The 17,442-nt window shown below is 41.9% G+C and overlaps 2 protein-coding genes across 3 annotated transcripts in view; one reads left to right on the top strand and one right to left on the bottom strand.

Moving 5' to 3' along the window:
• VCF1 (VCP nuclear cofactor family member 1) lies at positions 1 to 17,363 on the top strand. 2 transcript variants are annotated; one of them, XM_024572961.4, is made up of 4 exons: positions 7 to 277; positions 4,751 to 4,850; positions 13,272 to 13,331; positions 15,008 to 17,363. In XM_024572961.4, the coding sequence occupies exons 1-4, from the start codon at positions 57 to 59 to the stop codon at positions 15,248 to 15,250; spliced, it is 624 nt and encodes a 207-aa protein (XP_024428729.2). In that variant the 5' UTR covers positions 7 to 56; the 3' UTR covers positions 15,251 to 17,363. The 2 variants fall into 2 exon arrangements, with proteins under 2 accessions (XP_024428730.2, XP_024428729.2); XM_024572962.3 differs by lacking the exon at positions 13,272 to 13,331 and having other exon boundaries at positions 1 to 277.
• COG1 (component of oligomeric golgi complex 1) overlaps positions 16,235 to 17,442 on the bottom strand; it is a 12,522-nt gene continuing 11,314 nt past the window's right edge. Inside the window, exon 14 of the mRNA XM_053910389.2 lies at positions 16,235 to 16,428. Within this exon, the coding sequence (XP_053766364.1) occupies positions 16,291 to 16,428 (138 nt within the window). The 3' untranslated portion in view covers positions 16,235 to 16,290. The remainder of the gene's footprint in view (positions 16,429 to 17,442) is intronic.

Here is a 17,442-nt window from a genome sequence, read left to right on the forward strand (position 1 = left end):
GGACGGGAGCGCGTCACTGCGCAGCCGTGAGAGGGCGGTACCACGGCGGCTGCGACATGGGGGGGCGCGGAGCAGACGCCGGAAGTAGCAGTGGTACGGGTCCCACCAAGGGGTACTCACCACCAGCACAGTCCACCCGAGCCGCGGCGAGAGCCAAGGCCCGAGGGGGTGGGCGTGGCGGCCGCCGAAGCACAACACCCTCTGTTCCCTCTTCTCGCAGTGCGGCTCCGCGTCGCTCTCCTCCACCGGCTGCCATGAGCGAGCGCCTCCGCCCCAGGTGAGACCATAGGGACCCCCCTTTCCTTTCCAACCCCTTGCCTCTGTCTTGAAGGATGGAGTCGATGGGGGCGCACAAAGCGGGATCCGATCAAGCGTGGGCTCTGCGGGTCTTTATCTGGGTGCTCTAGTCCGGGGGAGGAGGGAAGCGAGATGTGAGAATAATCTGGTACCTGATCCCTGAGGGTATTGGTGGAGTGACTCCAGGGTCCAAGTCTCCCCCCAACCTCATCTTTTCCCAACCTCATCCTTCTCGATTTGAGATGAAGTCTGGTTGGTCCCGGAAGAGACTGTGGCTCTAAAGCGTCTCTGTCCTAAATTTAGGAGGGGGGATGGGAAGAATGTCTATAATTTTCGAGTAGGAGCCCCTGGTGCATCTGTGAAGGGGCGGGGAGCTGCCTGCTCCCCAAGGTCAGAAAGAAGGATTGAGCTTAACCCTGCAGCTGGAAGGGATTAGGTTAGACCGAAGAATTTGTGCTCTGAACGGTTGTGAACACAGAAGGGCAGATGACCGGAGTGCCTGGTGGAGTCTCTCTGGTCCTGGCGTTAGAACAGTGGATTCTAAACTGGATGCGGAGCCGTTGCCTTCCTAGGTGGGAGGGAGGGAGGATTGTATCGCGATACAGTACTTTCCCACGGAGCCTGGCCTCAGACCTGGGTTATGGGTTTCAGGCTTGCTTGACATACGTTGAGCAGAGTCCGGACCAACCTGCGATTCTTCCTTCTTAGTTACCTCTGTTACAATGTGGAGAGGAGAAAGTTGGGATTTCGTACCCCAGAATGAAGAGGATCAGCTTTATTTCAAATTAGAAAAATCCATCGTGGAGTTTGAAGTGAAAACATTTAGATCACCAAGTCCAACTCAGTTTTTCTGATGAGAAAACAAATTTAGAGAGCTCAGCTGACATACCTGGGTCTTTCCAGGTTCACTACTCTTTCCTTTATTCCATAATAGTCTCAGTGAGTCCTCAGTGAATAAAATAGTATTGCCTTGACAGATTATACTGTATATTTTCTTGTTCTGTGTTTTCATTGGCTATGAATGTAACTGACAGTCTTTCGATGAGGATCCTGCTCTGGAGGATAGTTAATTCATGGAATTAAAATTCTGGAAAGCTTCCTGAGGTTATTTGGTTTAATAGTGAAAAGCTATGGTTCCTCAAACTTATGCATAGGAACATATTGGGTCATGTAGTGAGTGAGGCATAAAGCCTCTTTATATAGAAAATAAGAGTGGACTAAATTTGACATTAGGGGCCCAATTGCCACTGACATGTCAGAATTAGTAACAAAGTCCTTAAGTGTAGTAAGCCTGATCTGACTGCCATTTTTTTTCCCTTCTCAACCCCAGTTTATAGTGTTCTGATTGTCACAATCTGAAAAGTTAAAATATTTCCTATGAAAATATTCCTTTCATCCAACACTGTATACAAATACTCTGAATATATTTATATTGGTAGCAGGTTCCTTTTCTTTAGTACACAAATAATGTCGACATGTTTATACTGGTAACTTACTACTATAAAAGAGGTCATTTGATTTGGATGGGGGTTTCTTACCTACTTTGCACCCCATGTTTCATGGTGCACAATGGACTAGTTCTGCCAGCTCCAGCTATCTTGGTGTCTCCGAGTTAATTCACTTCTCTGGTGCTGTTTCCTCAGTTTTAAGATGACGAGTTGGTCAAAGATGGTGGCTTTTCAAACTGTTTCATGGTATACTGGGATGATAGCCAGAGAGGAGTGGGTATGTGGAAAGGAAGCCCTTTCTTTACCCAAAACAGATCCTTTATCTCATATCCTGAGGGATTTGGCGGTGGGGGGAGGTAGGGAGAAAGGGTTCTGTTACTTGTTAATAATTTTTTGAAAACCACTAGCTTCTATGCCCAGTCTCTAGGAGACAACAGAAAGATTGCAGAGAAGTGAAATGATGAAGTGATGTAATCAGCTATCCTTAGAAGTAGCAGATGCTAAATAATAATCTGTAACTAGATGGTTAGGGAGAATATAATCAATTATAGGACGCCTGCTAAAATTATAACCTGGTCTATGGCATTAATGTTGAAAGCTATAATCTGACTGATTGTGTGGATAGGCTTGAGCATGAAACCGTAATCTTGCCAATTATTGATGATATTGTTGAAAGTAGAATCTGGGACAGAATCTGCAAAGAGCCTGGAAAAAGGAGAAGTGAAAAACAAGTAGAGCTCATTTTTTATCCCGTTCCATTCAAAAGAGAGGGCCCTTACCAGGCAAAAGAGATAATTCTGGTACTTTGAGAAATCAGCTAATTATGAGGCTGAGATAGTTCATGTGACTTTCCCAGAGTTCAGTTAAAATCTGCAAAATTAGCCTATCCTCTGTTTTCATACTCTTTCTGCCTTGCAGTCTTCTTGACATTTGTATTCATGTCACTGGAAAGACAAGAATAAATAAACGAGGAAATCGGAAAGTTTTGGTCAGGTTTCTGAGTTTGGTAAGAGTGAGTCAGCAGCCCAAAGCACAATCAGCTGTTGTCACTGATAAAAGAAGAGTTTGGGGACCAACATAGTGCCATGTCATGAATTTCTCTTCGGATGTCAGCTGGCCTTCCATTAGACATTGCTCTGTAACTTCTTCCTATTCCCATGAACATTCTCTGCTCACAATAGGATGAAAGCAATTTCTTGGTTCACATCTATGATAATAACATGTACTTAGTGATTATTAAAAACTGGTATTCATCTAGTTTTAGCTTCCAAGTATTTTAAGATAATGTGTAAATACGATCTAATCTGGGAGAAAGGTAGGGAGGAGAAATGATGATTTTATTTTCCAAAATGCTGAGCCTTAGAATGACGTAAATGGAGTAGCCCTCTGCTGGTTGGTTGGTTCATGCTTTATCAGAACTATACACCCAGTATTTATCATTGCAAGCCTAAACTGGATCCAAGCTCATTAATAACGTTAGATGTATCTCAGAATGTTGCTGAGTACAGGGAATTGAGCTCAGGGTGATAAAGTTTCTTCAATATCCAGACCTCACCTCAGGACTTTAGGATTAAGGTCCTGCCCCAATGAGCCACCATACTCACATAGAAGGTATGTAACTGTAGAGAAGATACCATATGCTGAAATTCAGTACTTTCCAAAAAGCTGTTTCTCCCTCCAGCTCTAAAAATGTGAACCTTTCAGAGTTTTCATTTTAGTAGGTTATGTCTCTTTGTGTAAATTGGCCTCTGGGCAATACTGTCCTGTAGCATTTTCTGCAGTGATGGGGACCTCCTGTGTCTATGCTGTTCAGTGCAGTGGCCACTAGCTGACATGTGGCTAGGATGACTAAGGCAGTGGGCTTTAAATTTTATTTAATTTTAATTAATTCAAATTTAATTAGCCACATATGCTAGTGGCTACCCTATTGGACAGCACAGTTCTAGGCAATTTGACTTAAAATAATACCTCCTGTAATTTGTTTTCAGCTGGGGTTTAGAAGTTCTTATGACAACACTTGATTCTTGCATAGGAAACATTCACGTTCTGTCTCTCTTGCACATCTGAGAACACTTGACTGAGAAAGGTGTCTGATTTTTCTCTTTAAAAAATTTTTTTATTTATTTTTAGAGAGAGGAGAAGGGAGGGAGAAGTAGGAAGAGAACCATCAATGTGTGAGAGATACACTGAGCAGTTGCCTCTGGTGCGCCCCCAAGTGGGGACCTGGCCCCCAACCCAGGCATTTGCTTTGACTGGGAATTGAACTGGTAACCTTTTGGTTTGCAGGCTGCCGCTCAGTCCATTGAGCCGCACTAGCCAGGCCTGACTTTTCTTTAAACCTATACGTTTTAAGCAGCTTGTGCTACAGTCTCAAAGAAACAATCTGGGGAAGTAATTTATGTTGTAAGCCTAGGTGCTGTGCGTAGCCAGAATAATCAAATTTGTGTCCAGGAGCAGCTTTTCCAGTGCTTTTGTTTAACATGATAATTGGGAGAAAATCAGGGATGAGGAAAAACTAAAGATTAGCAGCTACCACAAACCTCTGTGGATATTGTTGTGTAGCACCAAAATTTTTATATGGATTTTCAGGGTAAAATAGGCAAAGGCAGCTGTTCCTGTCGTAAGTGTTGTCATGTGGAAGGGAGGAAAATTAACTTGGAATTGTAATTTCAGGAAGTGTAGAAAGATGAAAACCTTAATTAGCTGGAGTCAGAAAGCTTAGTCATTACCTTCCTGCTCTGATTTATTTGTAGTAGGCATTTAAAATTGTCAAGCCTCATTTTTGGAATTAGTCACATTAATTTAAGTTTGACCTTACTGCTACTATTTTATGTTTGCTTTTGTGCCTAGTGATAGTGTACTTCCAATTTTAACCTATTGGGCTATCTGATGAATTACATTTTCTCAAGTGAGGGGCAAGTTTCTATGTACTCATGGTTTACAGTTTGAAGTGTCTAAAAGATGAATTGTTGAATTTGTTTTTTCCTCCTGTGATTTAATTTCAGGAAAAGGAGAAGGAATGGCAATGAGGAAGACCACCACCTTCCCCCACAGACCAAAAGGAGTAGTAGAAACCCTGTCTTCCACGATTCCTGGGACACAGAGGTAGGAAGTGTGGTCAGAGTCTCTGCTGTTTTCACTGCTGGAGCAAATAACCCTGTTCCTTCCATGTAGTTAAAATTACGCTTTGGATAAATAAAAGTGATCTATTTGATTGCAGTGGTTTCAACCTTTTCTTGAACCATGACCCCTTTGAGGAAGCTATGCACCTCTCCCCAGTCCACGCCCCCACCCTAGTCATACATACCACCCCCCCAATTGTTTTTATTAGAAGTTTTATGAACTTTACAAGCCCTTCTTTGAACACCCTAATTGATATTTCAGAAACCAACTTATTTTTAATACTTTATAAACCATTAGTGTCTGTAAGGCAAGCATATTTTGTTGCTTCAATTCACATATTTTTAAGAGAAACTGTAAGCATTCACAATACATACTGTGTATGTACACAGAATCCTGTTTTTACTTTTTCATTATGTTCTAAAAAGGGCTGCTGCAGGAGGCAGAGTAGCAGGCAGAGAGCGTGGAAGGAGGGGGAAGAAAGAGCTCCCAAGGTTTTGGCTTCCTAAGAGTGCATCACAGGCACACTGGAGAGAAATTCTCCGTGCACCCACTCGAAAGGCTGAGCCACAGCGTGGAAGGGAAGCTCACATTAAAGTGGTGCTACTATTAAATTAGGTGCCGTAACAAGGAAGCTCCTCAGTGGCAAAGATGCCTAAGCTCTAGGCTCATAACTTCAAGCAGAATTCTGTATATCACAATTCTTGCACAACAGGATAATTTGTAATTTAATTAGTTCTTGATAATAGAGACTGACCTATATCTAGTCTTTGCCAGAAATCCAAAGTAACTCCCTCTGGGGTGGGGGATCAGTAACTCTCGTGTGGGTAAGACTTCCCGAGGAACAATTAATAAAAAGCGCAAGTAGGTCCTTTTATGTGGAGACTTGAGTTTCTGTAGCTTTTATCCCTCTTTTAAAAATCTTCCTATAACACTTTTTATTCCTTTTAAGAAAAATGATTAACAGAAAAATTACTGAGCTTTGTTTAATGTGGTGATTGGGGAGTCTCACGGATAAAAGAAAACCAAAGATTAGAGGCTACCACGAGCATCCAGTGCTAAAGTTGTGACATACTTGAGTCTCCATTACTCTTTTGAATTACAAGGCTATTCTTTAAACGTGTGTACAGTGAGTGCCTGCTTTGAATATTTCTTTACTTGTATCTGTATGTAAATTTTGCTATATGATACTCACATTCGAAGGTATAGTAGTAGTGGGTCTAATTCTTCGTATTGGTCTTTTTCCCTGTATGTATAGTTTTCTCCACCCTCCACCCCCGCTTTTTAAAAAGATTTTATGTACCTATTTTTAAAAAGAGGGGAAGGAGGGAAGAACAAGAGGGAGAGAAACATCAATCGGCCACCTCTCACATGTCCCCAACCAGGGCCCTGGCCAGCCACCTCTCACATGTCCCCAGCCAGGGCCCTGGCCGGCAGCCCAAGCATGTGCCCTGACCGGATGCCCAATCCACTGAGCCATATCAGTCAGGGCCTGTATGTATAGTTTTGATGCCTGAGAACAGGAATATAAATTGTCATATTTAAAATATTAAACATTTCTGATCTCTGTTTTTAGTCTTAGTTCTTGTTCTGTTTTAATTACTGTTTGTGGAAAATGACCTTCACGCCCTTTCTAAAACTTGTTCATTGCTATCACAGAAGAAAACAAGGTGTTGTTACTCAGCCTGGAGGTTCGTGAGTCTTGTTCTTACTTGTCCAAAGAAAGTCAGTGGTTGAACCACTCTGCCAGGCTTTAGTCTGGGGAGGACTAGATCACGTTCGTGATCACTCACGGTCGGCCAGGCACTCTTTATCTGCCGTGGTAACCTGAACGCTCCTGCGGCCCTCTGTGTCAGCCTTGCCGCCGAGCCTTTACCAGCCATCTGAGCAAATGGCCTCTGGTGCTTTGCTTCCCCAGTGGTGGCATTAACCAGTAATGAGGCCCAGTGAACCCAGGCAGAGCCAGAGAAGCAAAAGGCGGGGAAAGTCTTTAAAATGGAAAGTTAAGCCCTAAATAATTGAATTGTCACCACTGGCCCCGGTCATTATGCTCACAGCACAGAAATAGCAAGGTTGGGGCATTTGGCTGCTTTTTGACAATTGTATATAAAAGGGGAAATACTAAAGTGATTTATTATAAATGGATTATTAATTTTATTAGTTTATATAACAAGTTATTGTATTAGTGAAAATGTTACCTTTTAGTTCTAAGGTAGGGAAGAGGCAAGTTTCCTTAAGACTAACTCATTTAGAGAAACTTACCTTTGTCCTTCCTGAAATACTTAAATCATTTTAGAATTCTTTTTCTTGCAACTTGAAGAACTTTCATTTGGAAGGAACTTGATTTAATTCTAAGATTTAAATTTCCCAAAAGTTATATTTTTTAATGTAATAATATTGGCAAGTACTGGGAATGGGAAGTAAGATGTGAGCTGTTTGGTTTCTGTTAAACTGTTAAACCATGCCACAAGTAAATCATAATTACCTGAAAATGGACATAGTACATGCCTCTTTTTTCTTAGATACTATGAAGATAAAGAACGTGAACTGACTTGCTAGATGAGTTATGTAGAAAGAGACTTTTACTCTACTTGGGCATTTTCTTCCTGTCAGTTTAATAGGTATCATTATTTCTACTTTTCAGATAGAAAAATTGGGGCACAGAAAAATAAAGTCATTTGTGCAAGGATACACAGCTAGTAAGAGGCAGGGTCAGCATGCCCGAGAACATGAGTGTTGAGCAGCTTGGTCGGCACTAGGGTGCGTGCTGTCTCCCAGAAGACAGGGTGGGGGTTCTGAGACACCGTGGGGTGCTAACCCTAACAAGGGCCAGCCGGGTCCTCGGCTGCTCTGGAGCCATAGAAACAGAAGAGCAGCTGGAAAGTGGTTTCCCAGTTCAGTGCTATGATACGGAATTAGCTAGAAAGCCATTTTCGATTTCTATCTAGAAAAAGTGAGGACTTTGGGGTCTAGTGTTTCCCCCCCAAAAAATCTAATTGGTGTTTGAAGACCTTGAATTCCAGTGTCTTAGATTTAATGACTTGTGAGACTTAGGATGATATTGTTTAAATTGACATTTAAATTACTAGTGTAGGAGTAAAACTTTTTTGGTAAAAGCCATTCTGTATGAATCACGTTAGTTACTAAGTCTGGCTTGTTTTTCTCTCGGTGAGCAAAAAGCGAAATGATATATCAATTTGTGTCTTCCTGTCGGGTCCTGTACAATGGTAGTGACATTTCCTGATCTTGGATAATTATTTGGATGGGTAAAAAGTAGCTCGATTTAACTTACAAATTTGTTCTTTTAGGGGCTGGCCTTTTTGGTTTGAATTGTGTCTTGTAGGAGTAATACTCTTTGCCTTCAGTTTTAATACCTTTATCTACGAAGTACACTAGATGTTTCCATGTAAATCCGGCCTCTGGGACCTAGGTGGATGCCTTATAAAAAGTGCTGCTGCCTGAGTAAATGAAAGTAGAACCTTCTTACAAGACCCCAATTTTTGTACTCTAACTTACCAAGACCATCTTGATTTTTCAGATCACTGTGAAGTAACTAGTAGAGGGTGAGGAAGAGCGGAGATAAAACAGAAGTGGCTTACCTAGAACAGCCTCTGCCTTTTTCTTGTCTCTACTGGAAGGGGAATGTTTTTGATGTCATAATCCTAAAATCCCAAGGGTATTCCTATGGGAATGTAGAGGCGTGACATATTAAAAAATAACAGAACCGGGGAGTCCATGTATTGTTAAAATTAGGATTCTATAAATCTATTCATTTTAAGAACTAGATGGAGCTGAATGTCAGGCGTTTTTTTTTTAATAGGGTGAATTTAGATGACAATGGAATATTTAGCATTATTTCTCAAAGGTATCCTAAGGCTCTTAGGTTTTGTCCATTCTCATTTTTACTCCATTATAGGGTGGTAGGCATATCCCGGGAAGTGTTTTAGGTAAAACTGTCAGGGTATGTGCTGAAAACCCTGCAGCAAATTAAGTCTGAAATTAGTGTCTAAAAAGGTCCGTTCACAATGGAGGAGCCGTCCTCTCAAAAAGTTAGTCTGATTTGTACTGTATATTTTAAGAAACTTTGTTCACAGTTTTAAGTCCTTGAAATGTTTGTCTACATCACATCGAATCCCGGTATCCAAAGCTGCCACAAGCAGTTTCATACTGAAACTGAATGTTAAGTCTGTAATGTTAAGTAATGAGGGTCCGTGCATGCACGTGTTTTTGTCCAGGACAGATTAGTTTTTTGGCCTCTTGAAATTCAAACAAAATGAAGTGGTAGGTCATAGAATATTTTAGTTACAAAGAAACTTAAAACTCATTATACGGTTCAACGTTATAAGTATTGACAGAGAAAGTGACCGCCTGCATTTTCTAGCCCTGCATCTTTAAGAAAGCGGTGTAAGTAACCCACTGACGTCATTTGGAATCTCACTGTCTCGCGGGTATAAGTGGACCGGGAGTGCTCTTACATAACTGGGCACCTCGGAGGCACAGGATTTCACACTCGATGTTCCAGTCGACTTGCCTAGGACCATCTTTTGCACTTAATCCAGATTCCACAGCAGCTTTAGAATGAACTTCATTATGACTCCAGGGATATAGTGTATAGAGTGAGTGAGACTTCTTTTTTCTTTTGAGGCTCACGTAAACTAAAAGCACCAGTGAAGGGGGAGATGGATATGAGGGAAAGCTGCGGCTTGAAAGAAAATCAAATGCGCTGGTGATCTGCTTTTCTAGTTAAGGAGAGAAAGCAATACAGCTTTAGGTAATAAATATACACATTCATTCTGATTCTGTTTTTATGGAGCAGCGAGACTCGATAATTAACATTCCTGCTGGGGGGGGGGGGTGCTTTCTAAAGGTTATTAGCAGGAGTAGTCTTTAGAGGTGATTGACTTCTACCATGGGTATTTACTCCAGTTATCTCTTACCCTGACTTCATGCCTTGGGAACATAAAGGTAGGCATAGCTGAGGGACCAAGAGTTCTTTCCCTGTGGTGTATAGAGGGAGCCCTAAGGACTAAGAAAATGAACTTCCTCAACTTCCCAATCTCTGCATCACGATGTCCATATCTTCTTGTAGGAGTAATACTTTCTGCCAAAGAGAAGGAAGTGTCCCTCTGCCTTTCTTCATCTGCTCTACATTCTAGCAAGGATCCCGAAAGCCGCTTCTAGTATGTCGCCTTCCTCTGCATCTCTTCAGTCTCCTGAAGCAGCCACTGCTTCTTTCACTAGTGCTCCCGTGTTCTTTCCCTTCCCTGATTTTCCCGTCGCTCACTGCTGCCTTCTCTTTCCTGCTCACTGCCAGCCTCTCCCTTCTCTGCAGCGGCTGCCAGTGCTTCCTGTCTGCCCACCTGTCCTCTCTGGGTCCTGGCTTCCTCCTGACACCACAGAACTTTTCCCGAGGCTCACTGACACTTTCCATTCATCATCTGTGTATTGAGCACCCGGTGCACTTGGCCCTTGAACAACATGCATTTGAACTGTGCGGGTCCGTTTAAGTGTGCACTTGTTAAAATACAGACGTACCGTACTGTGAGTGCATTTTCTCTTCCTTACAGTTTTTACATCTTTTCTTTAGCTTGCTTTATTATACGGATACAGTGTGTATAATGTACAAAGTATGTGTTAATTGGCCGTTGGTGCTATTGGTAAGTCTCCCAGTCAGCAGCGGGCTATGAGTAGTGAAGTGCTGGGGGAGTCAGAAGTCAGACGTGGATTTTTGACTGCACAGGGGTCAGCGTCCCTAGCGAACCCCCTCGTGGTTCACGCGTCAGCTGTATTTGGCAAGTGTCTAAGGTGTGTGGTGTCAATTTGGATGTCTCTCTTTCTGAATCCCTTCCATCTCCCTCTGGGGTGTGAGACACACCCCTTCATTGACATTGCCACGCTCCTCACGGCGGCCTGCTCTGCTGCTTGGTGTTCTAGAAAACTTCCCTGTCGGCCTCTGCTCGGTCTCCCCAATCTCACTCATCTCAGTAGGTCCCTAGCACCCTCACTCCCAAGTATGGCTCTGAACGCATCCTACACACTTGGAAACGGTTCCTGCAGGCTTTGGGCACTTATCATCCAGGGCCTCGCATGCACGAGTACTGTTGGCTCACTGATGCTCCCTGGAGTGGGCACAGCCACACCGCACCATTAGCTCTGCCTCCCCAGGACACTCCTGCTTTTGCTCATTGTTTCCCAGGTTGTTCCGCCCTCCTTATGAAGATTCTTCCTCATCCACCAGGCCCAGTTCAAACACCATCCATTTTAAGGAGCCTCTCCTAGCTCACTCCGTCCATGCTGTTTGCTAGGTTCCTGTCACTGCATTGGCCATGCACTGTACTTCTCAGTGACTGTGTTGCCACCATATTCTTGATGAAGCTCGGTAAATACATGACTAGGGAGCCTTAGTGCAGTGTCTCCCGGTACACAGCTGGGGCCCACGTGTGTTTGGACACTGACTGGGCATCAGAATAATCTGCCCCCTTGAGCCAGGTTTTCCTGAGGTGGGACCCTGGGCTGTACACTGCTGAAAAAACCTCCAGGGGGCTCTAAAGTAGTCTGCATTCTTCTGGGTCTCACCCAGGCGTCTGCAGTTCCCAGGGCACACAGGTGGATTTTATTATTGCCTGCGGTAACTTGGAGTCCTCCCTTTTCACACAGATCTTTGCCGTGGGATTCTTATGAGTTGCCTTTGTACATTTAGAGAGAGACTCAGTCAGAATCTTCATAAATTTAACCCTATGGTGGTTGTATACCTGGGTTCACAAGGGGTTGTCATTTCACAGACCACGACCTTATTCTCTTTTACTACGAAGCTGTCATTGAGAACACCCTGGTCAGTGTCAGCACTCAGCCCACATTGCAAGTTCAGAGAAAAGAAATGCTCTAACTGCAGATTTGGGTAAACTGCGTGATGAGGAGTGTCTAAGGAGGCGGGAGCCTGGGGACAGGGTTCCTAGTGGAGGGATCATGCTCAGTCCCAGGGCTTCTGGACTCCTTCAGTAAGAGAACTGGTGCAGGTCTCTTTAAGAACAGGAATGGGAACCAGGTAAACACTCTGTGCCAAGTCTCAACACCAAGCAGTCAGGGAGTGCCCCCTCCTCCCCGACAGATTTGAAACTTAAAGTCCCACTCTGTGCGGAACAAGACTGTGTTTTTTCCTGTTTCAAGTTTTTGGTTTTATAAGACAAAATGATTTACTTCTGTGTGTATCTTAAAGCACTGATAGAGTTAAAAATTTGATTTTGTGCCTTTAGGGTTAAAAGTATATAATGAGTATTCTTTATCCCATAAAGTAGACCACTTTGATGGCCAACAGTGTTAGTGAGACTGGTTACAATGACTTTCCAACATTTCTGACCCTGTTTCACAGAAATGTTTTATACTGTGACCCAGTAGATACCAAATATATTTGTGAATAATTGAAAAAACATTGCACAGAACAATCACTATGTTGCACTGGGTTTTTTTGTTTATTTTTATGCTGCTTACTACCCACCAAATAGGTTTCCCCCGTCCTTTGAAAACACTGGGCAGTCTTTGTGAGGTTACTCTCAAAAGCCTCCCTCACAGTGAGAAGACTTGAATTGGCAGAAAATAGAGCCAAAGCATCTTGGAAGAGATGTGTTATTTTTACCTTTGATAACAGTAGTGTATATCTAATGCTTCCAGATCCCATCCTGGCTCTCTGTAGCCGTCTTTTATCAGTTTGAAAGTGTCATTGGCCTCCTCAATGCAAGTGCATACAACTCAGGATCCATTTTTTCCCTCAAAATATATTTTATTATATACTTTTATAATATTTTTTTTTGTAGAAGCTACTTCTACTAAAAAAATAGAAGGTCCAATAGAAGGCCCAAATTCTAAATATTTAGGCATATATATCCTTCCAGATTATTTTTGGTGTACATATATGTCTACACTAAAAAACATTTTAAAACCATCTGGCATACATACTGTTTTGCAACCTGTAAAAAAGATGTTAAAGACTTCTTTCTGTCTTGGTGTGTGTGTATGTTATTAATAGCTGAATAGAATTTCATTGTTATGAATTATAAGGTATGCATTACACTTTATATACATATATTATAATTACCGGTTTCTCTATTGTTAGACGTTTTGGTTGTGTGCAGTTTCTAGCTGTTACAAACAAGGCCACAGTAAACATTTTTATATGTGTCTTTATAAGGTTACAAGATTTTTGAAATGGACTAGAAATTGCTAGTGTATTTGTGTCCCCTCCCACTTTTTAATGATCATTGTACAGAACTCTTTTCTAACCTGTTTATTTTAAATAACTCTTTCCTCAGAATAATGTCACCTTCGCTGTTATATTGTGAAATAAATATAATTTGAGATAGAAACTTGACTTTACTAGAAACTGATTCTAGTTCTTGCCTTAATTTTCAGACAGTACCTGTAACGAAAAACAAAGAAAACAGACTAAGAGGAAACAAAGTTTTCTGCGCGGTGGGTTTCTTATCTAGTGTAGTAACCTGCTCGTTAAATATTCACAGCCTCACCAGGTGTACCCGCGGCAGTTCTGGGTGGTTACACACTCTAGGTCAGGGGAGGCTTTTAATCAGTTTTTGCTTTTGAATTGGCTTTGACATCTTAAGTCTTTAAGTACATGTAATTATTGCTGCTAACCCTGCCATCTGATGCCACTCAGCCCCTTTATAATGCATTCATGAATTTTTTTTATTGGTAGAAAGATAGATAGGTTGTCACCCACTAGCTACAGGCAATAGGATATGTGACCCTATATCAGGTAGCTCCAAATGACCAAGGGACCGCTACTGTTCCTGGTTTAAGCCTTGTTAATAATGGATGCCTTTTATGAACATCCTTCCTTTGCTGTTTTTGGCATTTACGTACAGACAGGGTGCAGCACAAGTAGGTTCACAGTTGTTAGTGCACAAAACACAGGGTTTATTCTTTTTTTATTATTTGTTATTGTATTATTTTTCCATATGAACAACTGTAAACCTGCTTTTGCCCCACCCTGTACTTTTAAGTAGTAAAATCAACTTAGGCCTCAACCCAATGTCCCTTTATAAATTACAACATAATTGCTCTGAGCCTGCTGCATTGTAAAAGGGCTCATGTGATTCCCATATACCTGTGTGGATTATAATATATGTATTATTAGGTGTGTAACTTTTGGTATTTTAAAAATCATTTTTAAAGTATCTATCTTAAAACAATTTATTTTACGTATACATTTATTTTGATAATGCAAATACGTAATAACCACATTGCAAAAAATTTATAGTAAAGAGTAGAAAAAATGAGCATCTATAATCCCTCCATTTTAACATAACTACCATGGGTTCTTTTCAGTCTTTTTTCTTACGTGTAGATTTTACATTGTTGTAAGCAGACATTTCAAAACATCGGCATCTTTGTCTAAGGGAATATAAACTTAGATGTATCAAAGGGCTAATGACTCACACAAAATTTACACCAGATCATTAATTACTCGAATTCTAACTTCCTCTTGTATTGATTCCTTCAAGTACAATTTTGTATTGAGTTCTAAACAGAGAAGAATGGTTGGGCTGTCAGTTCTTAGAAGTCAAAATTGTGCAGTACCATAATTCTGAAAGGGTCCTTACTGTTGCCTTCTCTTTTGAGGCTCCTACTATGGGGAAGGTTTCTGCATGATTTCTTATTAGGGATTTCTAAGTAGCTTCTTCAAGATGACTAAGACACTTAAGTCGTTAGTTGCATTAAAAAAAATTAGACAAATTCACACACACACACACACACACACGCATATTGAACTGCAAAAACGCTACTATAATGAATGGCAAAGGCAGGCAGAGGAGTCATGTAAAGGAGGTAAGGTGTAGTTGAAGGGATTTTCAGCAGGCAGCCCATGCTTGAATATGGCCCGTCACTTCTTAGGGATGTGTAATGGGTACAGTAACCCCACTCGACTGTAATAACGTAGTTGTGAGGACAGAGTAAAATGTCTGGGTGAATGTACTTTGTAAACTATAAAGCTCAGTATATGTTTTGATGCTGGTACTCCTGAAGCCAGGGAGGGAGAGTATTCTTAAATGGGGCACCATAAATTAAACTACAGCAGAGTTCTTAAGAGACAAAACAGCTGAGTCATGAAACTGTTCTTTTCTTTCCAGTCTTCAAGCAGTGACAGTGGCGGGAGCAGCAGCGGCAGCAGCAGCAGCAGCATCAACAGCCCAGACAGGGCCAGTGGGCCCGAGAGCAGCTTAAACCATGTCGTCACAGGGTCCAGCCCCAACACCCCCCAGCCCGTGCCCGAGCAGTCCACACTGTGCCAAGGCCTGTACTTCCACATCAACCAGACCCTGAAGGAGGCCCACTTCCACAGCCTACAGCACCGAGGACGGCCTCCCACATGATGGGCGGGCGGTTTCTTGCCTTCTGTGAAGGGACAGCGCTGTGCAGATTTGATATTTCATCTTACGATGTTTCAAAAATTGCACAAAAAAATGCCTGTTGGCTTTTCAGTCTATATTTGAAATAACAGGTTAACAGGCCGTTGTTTACTTGTGGTTTTGCTGCACTATTGCAATTTTAAAGGGGCTTTGAAGCAATTTTTTATAGGATTCTTTTGAGGGTGGGTATCAAATCCATGTCAAGGTAATGGTATGAGGACACTTCATCTGCGTGTTGAATCCATAGTTTGTCCAATTCAGACTGATTTCCAAATCTGTCAATTAGAAATTCATGTAAAAAGGCCTTTTAAAAGTGCGGGATCTTCAATTTTTTAAATTCAATAAACTAGTGAAGAGTATAGTTTCCATGAAAAAGCATACATTTTTCCAAAACATAGCTTGATTCAGTCGTGCACTGAAATTGCCATACTACCTCTTAGTATGTAGACGTCCTGTTACTCTCCTGTGTAACAGAACAGTGCGATCCCAGTGAGACTGTGTAAGTGAGCGCCCTCCCTGGTAACTGTCTGCTCTCTGTTATATATTTGTATTTCCAGAGAGGATGTCTTTCAGACTCTTGTGTACTCAGATCACCTGTCACCGTCATTGCTCCAGAGCCCACATCTCAGACTTGGTACAGAACATTGCAGTTCCAACAGTCAAGAAATACGTAATGATTTTTTGTCTCACTCACAGACTTGTTCTGTTGGCAGCTTATGTAATCTCATTGATAATTCCACCTTGTAGTGTCAAGAATTAAGGCATTGTTGAACGCTGACAAAATGTAAGCTATCCGAACTGATGTCTAAAGTCACAAGTGTCGTGAGACTATTGGCCAAGGGTTCACTCTATGCTTAAACTAACCCCCTAATAGTAACAAGGGGCCACATTCCACCACTGAAACTGGAAAAGACTGGCACGGCTTAGAGACAAACGAGCAGAGGCACCTTTAGTAGAAACGACGCAGTAGTATTTATTTGGAGAGTGATGGATATGTCCCCGTGTTATTTAGTCATACTAGAGAGCCAACCAAGTTTGAATAATGAAGGTGTAGACGAGTCTTCTTCCTCACTGACAAGCTGTCTGAATAAGGAGCCAGGATGCATCGGGTCATCTGCTCGGGAGAGTGCCGGGGGGACAACCTGCCATTGCATGGAGAGGAAAGTGCCTTAGAGTCCACCCAGATGCTCCTGCCTGCCCACGCCCTCTGCTCCACTCGGAGTGCACACCGCACACAGCAGACCTGAGAAGCACGGATAGCTCTAGTTCAGGGGATTTGAAAAGGACGTGGGGACCGCTAAACTTTGAAGACAAGAACTATTGTAGGAAAAGGGTAAATTCAGACCTCCTTTCCATGATCTGTTTTTCTACTATGGACAGAATTTAAAAGGTCAGTGACTTGAAGTAGGAATTTAGAATTGTGGTGGAAAGTTACTGTATAGGCCAGTGCTTATGGAGTGGATGGTTTGTGCAAGAATATTTTTACTACCATCTCCCAAGTTTTAAAACCAGAGATGTTTGACAAGGATGTTGGATCTTAATGGGTTTGATGGCAGGGAATATGGAAAGGATTCATTGCTAATATTTTGTATAGCAGTAAAGCAAGTAACGAAATGCTGTAAGAAGCCAGCATTTGAGCTCTCAAACACACATGTATACAACACAATGCAGAAATACCCAGGATCCTCCTGCAGGCTTAATGGATGGCAGCCTATTGAAACAAAACGTGTATTAACAAGAAACTGTAAAACTTGAGAAAGCAAATTTCCTTTTATTTACCACCCAAGTAAAAGAAATGGAAGATGAAACCTTCACTGAAACAAATCAGTTTTTTTTCCATATTAGTATAACGACTGTACTGGGTTAGCAGTTTACCCTTTTTTCCTACAAAAACCAAGGAATAACCTCCATCGTATCTGCATATTTTCTACAGCCTTGGCAGCCTGAGATCCATATCTGTTGAGGCTACTTGATAATGTAAATGGACATCTTTTAAACCTATCAGCTCAAGCTAGTAAAACCTGTACTTCTATATTGCGCCGCCATTAAAAGCAGCATTAGTGCATTTTGTCCTTCAGTTCTTTCTCAATTCTTTAAAGGGGAGCCAACTGGTGTTTGGTGGGAGATGGGACAGGATTAAAAGGGATGAACCTCTT

Source organism: Desmodus rotundus, chromosome 9 (genome assembly GCF_022682495.2).
Source record: "Desmodus rotundus isolate HL8 chromosome 9, HLdesRot8A.1, whole genome shotgun sequence".
Classification (NCBI taxonomy): domain Eukaryota; kingdom Metazoa; phylum Chordata; class Mammalia; order Chiroptera; family Phyllostomidae; genus Desmodus; species Desmodus rotundus.